General features: G+C 46.4%; 1 protein-coding gene across 2 annotated transcripts in view; it reads left to right on the top strand.

The window, feature by feature from the left end:
• Positions 1-12,007, top strand: part of LOC140395513 (monocarboxylate transporter 4-like) — a 59,385-nt gene that overhangs the window by 32,186 nt on the left and 15,192 nt on the right. For both annotated transcript variants that reach the window (XM_072483404.1, XM_072483405.1), the window contains one exon: positions 3,349-3,586. In XM_072483404.1, coding sequence (XP_072339505.1) covers positions 3,364-3,586 — 223 coding nt within the window. In that variant the 5' untranslated portion in view covers positions 3,349-3,363. The remainder of the gene's footprint in view (positions 1-3,348; positions 3,587-12,007) is intronic.

Raw genomic sequence — 12,007 nt, 5'->3', positions numbered from 1 at the left:
TGCATCCCAATATAGATCTGACCGTTTGCTATCGTAGATAAGAATGCATCTCTTAACAACTTTGAAGCAAACTACAGTACATTTGAGTTAGATCACTCCTCAGAACACATTACAGTACCAGAATAATTGGTATACCATATAAATAGGTGCAGCAATTTCCATGGGACAAGGGGTTATTTTATAGGCTGTTTCCATGTAGTGGTGCAGCCAAATTCTCTCCAACCTAGAGAATTACATTCCAAGCACTGTTTGAATTCAGAACTACCGTACATTCCTCGCCACCACTGAATCACAATGCCCCCCTCAAGCCAGGGGCAAGGTGCAGTGAAACTGCCCAACCATCATAGCCCCATGACAACTCTCCTGAGAGGGGGATGACTCATCTATGTTTGATTTGCGATTGGTGTGCAGTGGCAAGCCATTCCATTCCTTAAATGAGGACAGAAGATTAACAGGACTTAACCTAATTACATGCCTGATTATCAGTGTCTTTGACTTTTACTAGGAGTTAAGTTGCGCCTGTGCGAAATGATCACGACATGAGTGAGTGCATATCCCATTTGCTAATTTCCTTTTTCTCGTTCTCAGTTAAAGAGATCCCCATCTCTTGTGGCACATATGGTCAGCGTGTTCGGCTGTTAACCGAAAGATAGAAATTGCACTACGGGAGATGTTGAAAAAGGTTTATTGACATGTTTGGAGGGGAAGGTTGATTTCCTGTGCCAAAAGCAGAAAGGTGCCCCAAATTAGCATAAATCCTGAAGTTGATTTATGCTAGAAAGTTGCCTTATGAAGCAAGACTTTCCAAAGTCTTACAGCTGACCCAGATAAAAATGTAACAACTTAAAGAGTACTATGAAAGAGATTTGCTTGCTTCATGGGCTGGATTAGCGCACTGGGCTAAATCGCTGGCTTTTAAAGCAGACCAAGGCAGGCCAGCAGCATGGTTCGATTCCCGTACCAGCCTCCCCGAACAGGCGCCGGAATGTGGCGACTAGGGGCTTTTCACAGTAACTTCATTTGAAGCCTACTTGTGACAATAAGCGATTTTCATTTCATTTCATTTCATGTGCTTAACAAACAGCCTGAAACCACAAGGTGCAAATGTCTCCAGCTGGGATGCATCTCCCCTCATAGCTTTATGCTTCTCCGGCTGGCATTTGGCACTCAACAAGTGCAATTTTCTGAAGGGGCTTGAGATAATTAAATAACGATAAAGATTTTTTACACTAGCTGGTGAATTAGCAATAAGGGGACAAACACATGGATGGTTACTGAAGCATGGAAGTTTGAAAACATGGTTTCACAAAGTGGCTACATTCGTGTATGAAATACTACAGATGAGTGGTAATCAAAGTTATGTTGATCACAACATTGAGAGAGGATTGAGGGAGGGGAATTTGGACCATTTTAACTCGATGGTAAATTTAAAGTATACACTCTGGGTTTTTCTTCATTTTAAATTCATATTTATAATAGAAACTGCCTCTGTAAAGGTTGTAATTACACTCTTGCGCTAGCTAGAGAGCAGTTAAATGTTATATTTACATGGACAGTTTCCATTATAAATGTAAACAGTGATTTATAATGGAAACAGTTGACCGAGGGTGTGCGTAGATATGTGGTATTTTTTGATGTCAACATTGAGCGAGAGTTCGAGATACAAGGAAGGAGAGAATTTCCTGTCATAACTTGATGGGGCTTTGGCCAATCCCTCGAGAAATAATGTAAATGGCTGTTTCTTGTTGGTCAGACAATTTTCTCCAGGAGGTCTAATACAGGTAGGGAATATACAGTGAATGGTAGAACCCTCAAAAGTATTGACAGTTGGAGAGATCTTGGTGTACAGGTCCACAGGCCACTGAAAGGGGCAACACAGGTGGAGAAGGTAGTCAAGAAGGCAGACAGCATGCTTGCCTTCATTGGCCGGGGCATTGAGTATAAAAATTGGCAAATCATGTTGCAGCTGTATAGAACCTTAGTTAGACCACACTTGGAGTATTGTGTTCAATTCTGGTGGCCACACTACCAGAAGGATGTGGAGGCTTTACAGAGGGTGCAGAAGAGATTTACCAGGATGTTGCCTGATATGGAGGGTATTAGATATGAGGAGAGGTTGAATAAACGTTGTTTGTTCTCACTGGAACGAAGGAGGTTGAGGGGTGGCCTGATAGAAGTCTACAAAATTATGAGGGGCATAGACAGAGTGGATAGTCAGAAATCTTTTCCCAGGGTAGAGGGGTCAATTACTAGGGGGTATAGGTTTAAGGTGCAAGGGGCAAGGTTTAGCGGAGATGTGTGAGGTAGGTTTTTTACACAGAGGGTAGTGGGTGCCTGGAACTCGCTGTCGGAGGAGGTGGTGGAAGCAGGGACAATAGTGACGTTTAAGGGGCTTCTTGACAAATACATGAATAGAGGGATAGGGACCCTGGAAGTGTAGAAGATTTTAGTTTAGACGGGCAGCATGGTCAGCGCAGGTTTGGAAGGCCGAAGGGCCTGTTCCTGTGCTGTACATTTCTTTGTTCTTTGTCTTGCAAACCTCTACCAAAGTTATTTCTGGAGTGACATGCAATGGCGTTACACATTGTACTCGAGGAATGTTTACAATAAAAGTCTCTGATTTGTTAGTACCAGTGTTCTTTCCGGAATACTTTCATGGCAGGAATAATTCCCAACTTTGAAATCAATCCTTTCACGAGTGTGATATTTGATATAATAGAATCACTACAGTGCAGAAAGAGGCCATTCGGCCCATCGAGTCTGCACCGACCCTCTGAAAGAACATCCTACCTAGGCCCGTGCCCCACCCTATCCCCGTAACCCCCCCCCTAACCTTTTGGTCATCAAGGGGCAATTGATCATGGCCAATCCACCTAACCTGCACATCTTTGGACTGTGGGAGGAAACCGGAACACCTGACGGAAGCCCATGCAGACACGGGGAGAACATGCAAACTCCACACAGACAGTGACCCAAGGGTGGAATTGAACCCGGGTCCCTGGTGTTGTGAGGCAGCAGTGCTACCCCCTGTGCCACCGTGGTGCCTTTCTATTCAGGTTTCGTCAAACATTTCAGCCAGTTTCATGTTTGTCAGCCTCCGGTTTAGGCCTGGGATATTTTAACTTCTGGGCCTCATTTAAATGCTGCCTGTCCGCCTCCCACTCGCCAGAGCCATCAACAACAATGTTTCATAACCACCTTTGAACAACCTGTCTGGCCCTAAATAAAACAAAGGTTATATTTCTGCAATGTCACATTTCTGCATGATGATAAATATTCAATTGTATTACAAATTTCCACTATGCTAATATTTATGCAAAATATGCTAAATTCACTTCTGCTTTACAGACTGTAACCTGAACAATGGGAGCCATAGTAGCGGATGATGGGCCGCCAACTGTAAAAGCCCCTGACGGAGGTTGGGGTTGGGCCATTCTCATTGGTTCTTTCGTCATCACTGGATTCTCGTATGCTTTTCCAAAAGCTGTGAGTGTTTTCTTCAAGGAATTGATAAAAGAATTCCACATTGGGTACAGTGATACTGCCTGGATCTCTTCCATTCTGCTTGCTATGCTGTATGGAACAGGTACGCATTCGATGAATCGATAACACATAGCTGGTCTTTTTGTTACCAAACTTCATTTTTGCATTACAAATTAGTTTATATTTCCATTTGATTACTTCTGTAAATGTGCACAGATTGGCAGCTGGTCAGTTATTTGATTCCATGATGTGTGTTTTTATGCTTGAAGAGCAGCATACACAATGCTATCGTGCTTCCAATTACGAGATAAACGCACAGACGTTTGGGATTTGTATAATCCGGTTTCTTTTCAGTGAAGGTAGAATCGCAGCATTCCATTGATAACTCTAAAGTTTGCTTTTACAGAATTTACTGATTTGTAGCCAACGTCAAACTCAAATAATTTATATACTAAATGGTGGAACAGAATTTTGCAATTTACTTGTCTCCTCCATTACTGGGGATTGGATCCACAGCACCGTCTGACCCTTTACTGGGGTGGCTGTTCACCATGTTGAGCCTAATGTGTGTTGATAGGTAGGGGCTAGTGAATAGTGATCTGGTGCAAGTTCCATGGCCACCGTGACTCAGCCAAGTGTAATTTTTTTTAGTTCTTCCATGGGATGTGGGAGTCGCTGACAAGTCCAGCATTTGTTACCCATCCTGAACTAGCTTGAGAAGGTGGAGCTGAGCTGCCTTCTTGAATTGCTGCAGTCCATCTGGCGCAGGTGCACCCATGGTGATGTTAGAAAGAGAGTTCCAAGATTTTGACGCAACGGCAATGAAGATACAGCGACATATTTACAAGTCAGGATGGTGTGCGGTTTGGAGGGGAACTTGCAGGTGATGGTGCTGCCATGTTTTTGCTGCTCTTCTCCTTCTAGGTCATAGAGGCTGATTGTTTGGAAGGTGCTATCGAAGGAGCCTTGGTGAGTGCACTGTAAATGGTACACAATGCTGCCATTGTGCAATGGTGGTGGAGGAAGGGAATGTTGAAGATGCTGGATGGGGTACCAATCAAGGGAGCTACTTTGCCCTGGATGGTGTTGAACCTCTTGAGCGTTGTTGAAGCCGCACTAATCCAGGCAAGCAGAGAATGTTCCATCACACTCCTGACTTGTGCTTTGTAGATGGTGGATAATCCTTGGAGAGTCAACCTGAGTTACTTGCCACAACATTCACAGCCTCTGGCCTGCTCTTGTAGCCATAGTATTTATATGGCTGGTCCATTCATTTTCTGTTCAATGGTAAACCCCAGGATTTTGATCATGGGGGATTCAGCGATGGTAATGCCATGGGGTGATGGTAGATCCTGCCTTGTTGGAGATGGTCATTGCCTGGCATTTTTGTTGCATGTCCATTACTTGCCACTTATCAGCCCAAACCAATCTTGAGGAGTGGTGAATGATGCTGAAGAATGTGCAGTCATCAGCAAACATCTGCACTTCTGGCCTTATGATGGAAGGAAGGTCATTGATGAAGCAGCTGAAGATGGTTGGGCCTTGGACACTACCCTGAGGAACTCCTGCAGTGATATCCTGAAACTGAGATGATTGACCTCCAACAACCACAACCATCCTCCATTGTTCCAGGTATGACTCCAACCAGTGGAAAGCTTTCTACATGATTCCCACTGTCTCCAGTTTTGCTCAGCCTCCTTGATGCCATACTGGGTCAAATGCTGTCTTGATGTTAAGGGTTACAACTCTCACCTCAGCTCATGAGTTTTGCTCATCTGTCCATGTTTGGACCAAGACTGTAATGAAGGCAGGAGAGGAGTCTCTCAGGTGGAACCTAAGCCGAGTGTTGTGAACAGTTTATTGCTGAGTACGTGCCATTTAGTAACACTTTCCATCACTTTGCTGATGATTGAGAGTAGACTGGAGCGGTAATTGACCAAGCTAGAATTGTCCTGCTTTTAGTAGACAGGACACATTGCCGAGTAGGTGCCAGTGTTGTAGCTGTACTGGAAAAGCTTGGCTAAGGGCGCAGTTAGTTCCATTGCTGAAATATTGTCAGGGCCTTTGCAGTGTACAGTACTTTCAGATGTTTCTTGGTACCACGTGGCGTGAATCATATAGGCATCTGTGATGCTGGGGACCTCAGGAGGTCAAAATAGATCATCCACTTGGCACTTATGGCTGAAGATGGCTGCAATTGCTTCAGGCGTATCTTTTTCACTGATGTGCTGGGCTCCCCTAAGAACACCTTCCCCGTCAGTTAATTTTTATTTGTCCAACACTATTCACAACTGGATGTGGCAGGACTACAGAGGTTAGATCTGATCCATTAGTTGTGGGATCGCTTAGTTCTGTTAATCGCATGCCGCCTCCGCTGTTTGACACGCAAGTAGTCCAGTATTGTAGCTTCACAAGGTTCACACCTATTTTTTAAGCATGCTTGCTACTGCTCCTGACATGCCCTTCTCCATTCTTCATTGAACTAGGATTGATCCCTGGCATGGTGATAATGGTAAAGAGGGGCATATGCTTGGCCATGAGGTTAGAGAGTATGATTGAGTACAATTTTGCTGCTGCCGATGGCCCACAGTACTTCATGCCCGGCCAGTCTTGAGTTGCTAGATATGTTTGAAATCTATCCCATTTAGCATTGTGGGTAGTGCCACACAACATGATGGAGGGTAACCTCAATGTGAAGATGGGACTTTGTCTGCATGAGAATTGTGCTTCTTACTACTGTCATGGACAGATGCATCTCTGATGGGTAGATTGCTGGGGATGTGATCCAAGTAGGTTTTTCCCCCTTGTTGACTCACTCACCACCTCTGAAGACCCAGTCTCCAGTGTTATCCTTTAAGTCAAGGGAAGCTCAATCAGTCGTGGAACTACCAAGAACTCTTGGTGATGGACTTGAAGTCCTCCACTCAGGGTATGTTCTGTACCCTTGCCACCCTCAGTGCTTTCTCCAAAGGGTATTCAACATGGAGAAGTGATGATACATCAGCTGGGGGAGGGTGGTAGGGGGTAATGAGCAGGAAGTTTCCTTACTCGTGTTTGGCCTGATGCAATGAGACTTCATGGGGTCCAGAGTTGAGGACTCCCATGGCAACTCCCACACAACTGTGTCACCACCTCTAATAGGTCTGTCCTGTCGGTGGGACAGGTCATACCCAGGAATGCTGACGGTGGTTTCTGGGAAATTGTACTGTCTGATTCAGACAGACTGTTGCTTGACTGGTCTGTACAGCATCTGTCCTCATTTTGGCACAGACTCCCAGATGTTAATGAGGAGGACTTTGCAGGGCTGACAGGGTTGGGTTCACCATTATGGACCGATGTGGCAATCTCTGTGTGGAGCTGGAAGATGTAGGTAAGGCTTTCAATGGGTACTTTGCATCTGTGTTCACTATGTGTAGGTATAGAAATCCGGGAGGGGGACTGTGAACAAATTAATACAAGGACAGAGGAGGTATGAAAGGTTTTAGTTGGCTTAAAAGTGGATAAATCCCCAGACCGAGATGAGATGTATCCAAGGCTGCTATTTGAGGCAAGAGGAGGTTGCAGAGGCTCTGACAATAATCTTCATATCTTCTGGCCACAGGAGAGCTGCCAGGGGACTGGAGGACAGCTAATGTGGTACCATTATTCAAGAAGGGTGATGGGGAAAAATGAGGAAATTACTCTAATCCTACCGAACTATTCCATTTCCTCAAAAGAAAAAATAGCCATAAATTGGGCTGAAAGAGCCAGAAAACCGTGTGCCCCATCGGGAGTCACCGCGCGTGCGTCCGCTCAGCACATCGCCACCACCGGAAGTCATCGTCTGCTACAATTGAGTGGCCTGCTTGGCCATTTCAGAGGGCATTTAAGAGTCAGCCAGATTCTTGTGGGTCTTGAAGCTGACCAGTAAGGACAGCATATTTCTTCCCCTAAAGGACATTAATGAATTAGATGTTTTTTTTTATGACAATCGAAAAAGGTTTTGTGGTCACCATTTGACTCGCTTTCAATTCCAGACTTATTAATTCAATTTAAAGTGCAATAGCTGCTATGATGGGATTTGAACCCATGTCCCCAGAGAGAGTCAGCATTGTCACAGTCAGCGGTGAGGGGCAGAGGTGATGGTCTTGAGCATTTTCTTTTTTTTTTTAACATATGTTTTTATTAAGAATGTTTCAATAACAATATTTTGTACCTTACAAACAACCCCCCCCCCCCTCCCCCCAATATATGGCAGAGGAATTAACCCTACTTAGGGCATCAGCCAATAGCCTCTCCTCAGGGACTACCTGAGAGGAGAGCTCCGAGGAGAAAATCACCAATGCGTTAATGCTATCACCCCCACCTTCCACCGGCGCAGAGACACACACCTTGGTGGGCAACGCTAGTGGACAGGCTTCGGGGGCACTAACTGGTGACGAACACACAGCTACTCATGCACATCAGGTGGCGGCGGGAATATCCAAGCCAGCAGTTGGAGATCTGCTGGGTCCCAGGGCTCAGTTGAGTCCCAGTCAGATGTCGAGCCTCCGGACAAGGTTCTCCCACAGTTGAGACAGATGATACGACAAAGCCATGAGATTCAGGAGTGGGTATCAATGACATTCCAGTGACTGCAAAGCTGATTGGAGGAGTCCCAAAGCCTTCAGGCGCAGGAGATGATGCTGGCGTTGTGTGGCAGTCACCCTCACCTCACCTCTGGCATTCAGCTTTTTTGTCCATGTTCGAACTAAGGTTGTAATGAGGTCAGGAGCTGAGTGACCCTGGCAGAAGCAGTGAGCAGGTTATTGCTGAGTAAGTGCCGCTTGATAGCACTATGGGCCCTGACAATATTCCGGCAATAGTATTAGTGCTCCAGAACTTGCCTCATCCCTAGCCAAGTTGTTCCAGTACAGCTTGATAAAACGGTTGATGACTCCTTCCATCACTTTGCTGATGATGGAGATCTATGGTGGTACTATCAAGTCACTCTTGCTGATGGACAGTGAAGTTCCCCCACCCAGAGTATATTCTGCGTCCTTGCCCCTTTTGGTTCTTCCTCCAAGTGGTGTTCAACATGGAAGAGTACTGATGCATCAGCTAACGGCGGCCAGTATATGGTAATCAGCTGGGGGTTTCCTTGCCCATGTTTAACCTGGAGCCATGAGACTTGATGGGGCCCAGAGCTGATGTTGAGGACTCCCAGGGCAACTCCCTCCCGATTGTGCCGCCACTTCTGCTGTCTTGCTGGTGAGACAGGAGTGGCGATAGTGGGATCTGGGACATTATCTGTAAGATATGATTCTGTGAGTATGACTATGTCAGACTGTTGCTTGACTAGTCTGTGAGACAACACTCCCAACTTTGGCACAAGCCCCCAGACGTTAGTATGCTAATCCCTCCTTTGAAAGAAATAAATCATTTTTATTTTTGTCACAAGTAGACTTACATTAACACTGCAATGAAGTTACTGTGAAAAGCCCCCAGTCGCCACATTCCGGCGCCTGTTTGGGTACACAGAGGGAGAATTCAGAATGTCCATTTCACCTAACAAGCTCATCCTACGGGACTTGTGGGAGGAAATTGGAGCACCCAGAGGAAACCCACGCAGACACGGGGAGAACATGCAGACTCCGCACAGACAGTGACCCAGCCGGGAATTGAACCTGGGACCCTGGCGCTGTGAAGCAACAGTGCTAACCACTGTGCCCTGCCCAGCCTTCAGCTGTGAAGCTAGAGGCTGCTCACATTCAAAAGGGGGAGTGGAATTGACTTTCAGGAGAGAAGTTGCAGCGGGGCTCTGTCCTGGAATAGTTTGGTAGGGCAGTCAGGCTGCAGCTGTGATTTCCCCTATTGTGGGTCTCTACAATATTTGAAGATGGCGTGAGGGACTGGTGTCCTGGAGCTGCAAGCCAGTAAATAGAAAGGGCTACTCACCTCCTCACTTCCCCTTGGCAGCCATTGAGCCAGATCCAACTTTTCTAGAGTGCTAAATGACGTCCGCGCCACCTCTCACTGGGGAGTCGGGTGACTTCCAGGAGGCCGCGGCATTCGACTTCAATCTTTAGGCGTAATGCGCTTTTTGTAATTTTTGAGCGAGATCTGGATCTTGCCATCGGGAATGGCCAGGTAAATTGTAAAATGGTTCGCATCCGGTGCGAATCTCGATTTGGGCGTTCCCATGATTTACTCTGTGCGCGTGGGTTGGCGCCAGGCGCAACAAGATGGGAAAACCGCACCAATTTTGTTCAATTGTAAGCAGTAGGCTGGCTATTGTACATGTCTGGTGCAACTGTGATGTGTAAAATTAAAACTCTCTACATCTCCTGCCCTTGAGGCATTTGCTCTAATTATATTGTGACGATCAAACTCAAATGCCAATACCACTTCTGGCCCAGGGTACATATAATCAAAATTTCCTCACACGGACGTCTGCTCTGAAAGTAGATTTGTTTTTCAGTACAGTGCATTAGCGAGTTCTGAGCAGTGATTTTCAGGCAGCCTTATTAAATTTGCCACTTTGTGCACCAATGCAAATGCATCCTGAGTTTCTCCCTGAGCGATTATCCGTTTAATTCAGGAAATAGGTAAAATCTTCATTTTGCTTCTTGAGTTATTTTAGGTTTGATTGTACTGCATTTTAATACTCATTAAGTGTAGATTTGTGATAGCAATTATGTCAAATCCATTAGAAAATTCAACAGATAAGTAAGCTAATAAGTTATATTTAGCCCAATGACCAGTGGCCTGTATTCTGTATTGTTATCACCTTGGCAATGAACACATTTCTGGACTAGGAAAGGCCCATCACATTCCTCCCATCGCTGCCAGCAATGGTATTTGTCATGTGGTTACTTCAAATCATTCACAGATGTTCATCAGGTATTATTATCTGGATCTCTCTCTCATTGTGGAGGTTTAAATTTCCTGCAAGGATATGCCTCCCCCAGTCTTGAAATAGTTGTCAATCTACAGCAATGTATGGATGATGCAATCTGAGCACAAGAACATAAGAAAAAGGAGGAGGAGTAGGCCATTCGACCTTTCAAGCCTGGTCCACCATTTAGTAATGGTGGACCAGGCTTGACCGCCGGCATCTCCACATCATGGCTACCATCGACACCGCAAACTGCCGGCTCAAAGTGGAGAGGATCTCCAGGAAGATCGCGCATATAGACACTGACATTAAGTTTCTACAAAGATGCAAGAAAGCAGACAAGATCCTGAAAGGGCTACAGATCACAAACCCACTCAAGTCGACCTACAACACAGACTTCGCTGAGAGACTCTGCCGTCACACCTCTCTCACACTCCTCAACCACCTCGTCCGCCAGCTCTACAGCAGACGACGCAACCTGGAAACCAAGATAGAGGCCATATTCTCAACTTGCGCTCAGGATGCAGCAGACCAGCTGCGGAACACCGCCAAACAGATGAGACAACAATACTATGCCACCTATATGCATACCAAGAACAGAAAGCTTGAGAAACTTGGCATCACCACCGGCAGCAACCAAGCCATCCCCGGTGTCACAGTAGAAAACAATACAGGGAAATCTATTGTCAACTTGTCAGACTACACCCTTCAACCAGACGAAATCGAAGTCCTCAGCAGAGGGCTTAATTTCTGCACCACCACCAAAATGGACCCCATCAGTCTCGCGGCAGACACGGAGGAATTCATCAGGCGAATGAGGCTCCGGGAATTCTTCCACAGACCCCAAGAGGCCAACAGCGAACCCAAGCAGACTACCAATGAACCGGAACAGCAGACCGAGAGATCTGCGGTGCGGCAACCGAAGAGGAAAGAGTCGAATTGGACCCCTCCGGAAGGCCGCTGCCTTAGACTCGACATGTATGCTCAAGCCGTCAGGAGTCGCGTCAATGCCAGATTCATCAGTCGCATTCACAAGACAACCCCGAACGTCACCCAAGCACAACGCAATGCCATCCGCGCTCTCAAGACCAACCACAGCATCGTCATCAAACCAGCAGACAAAGGGGGGGCCACTGTCGTACTGAACAGAACGGACTACTGCAAAGAAGTATACCGACAACTGAACAACCAAGAACACTACAGACAGTTACCCGCAGATCCGACCAAGGAACACATCCGCCAACTTAACAGACTGATCAAGACCTTGGATCCAGATCTTCAGAGCACCCTACGTGCTCTCATCCCACGTACTCCCCGCATTGGAGATCTCTACTGCCTCCCAAAAATACATAAGGCCAACACACCAGGCCGCCCTATCGTTTCAGGCAATGGGACCCTGTGTGAGAACCTCGCTGGCTACATCGAGGGCATCTTGAAACCTATCGTACAAGGTACACCCAGCTTCTGTCACGACACGACGGACTTCCTACAGAAACTCAGCACCCATGGACCAGTTGAACCAGGAACATTCCTCGTCACAATGGACGTCTCGGCACTCTACACCAGCATCCCCCATGACGACGGCATTGCTGCAACAGCCTCAGTACTCAACACCGACAACTGCCAATCTCCAGACGCAATTCTGCAACTCATCCGCTTCATTCTGGA

The sequence above is a fragment of the Scyliorhinus torazame genome, chromosome 18 (genome assembly GCF_047496885.1).
Source record: "Scyliorhinus torazame isolate Kashiwa2021f chromosome 18, sScyTor2.1, whole genome shotgun sequence".
NCBI lineage: Eukaryota > Metazoa > Chordata > Chondrichthyes > Carcharhiniformes > Scyliorhinidae > Scyliorhinus > Scyliorhinus torazame.
Note: the sequence above shows the minus strand (reverse complement) of the source record. Positions and strands in the feature narration are given on the sequence as shown.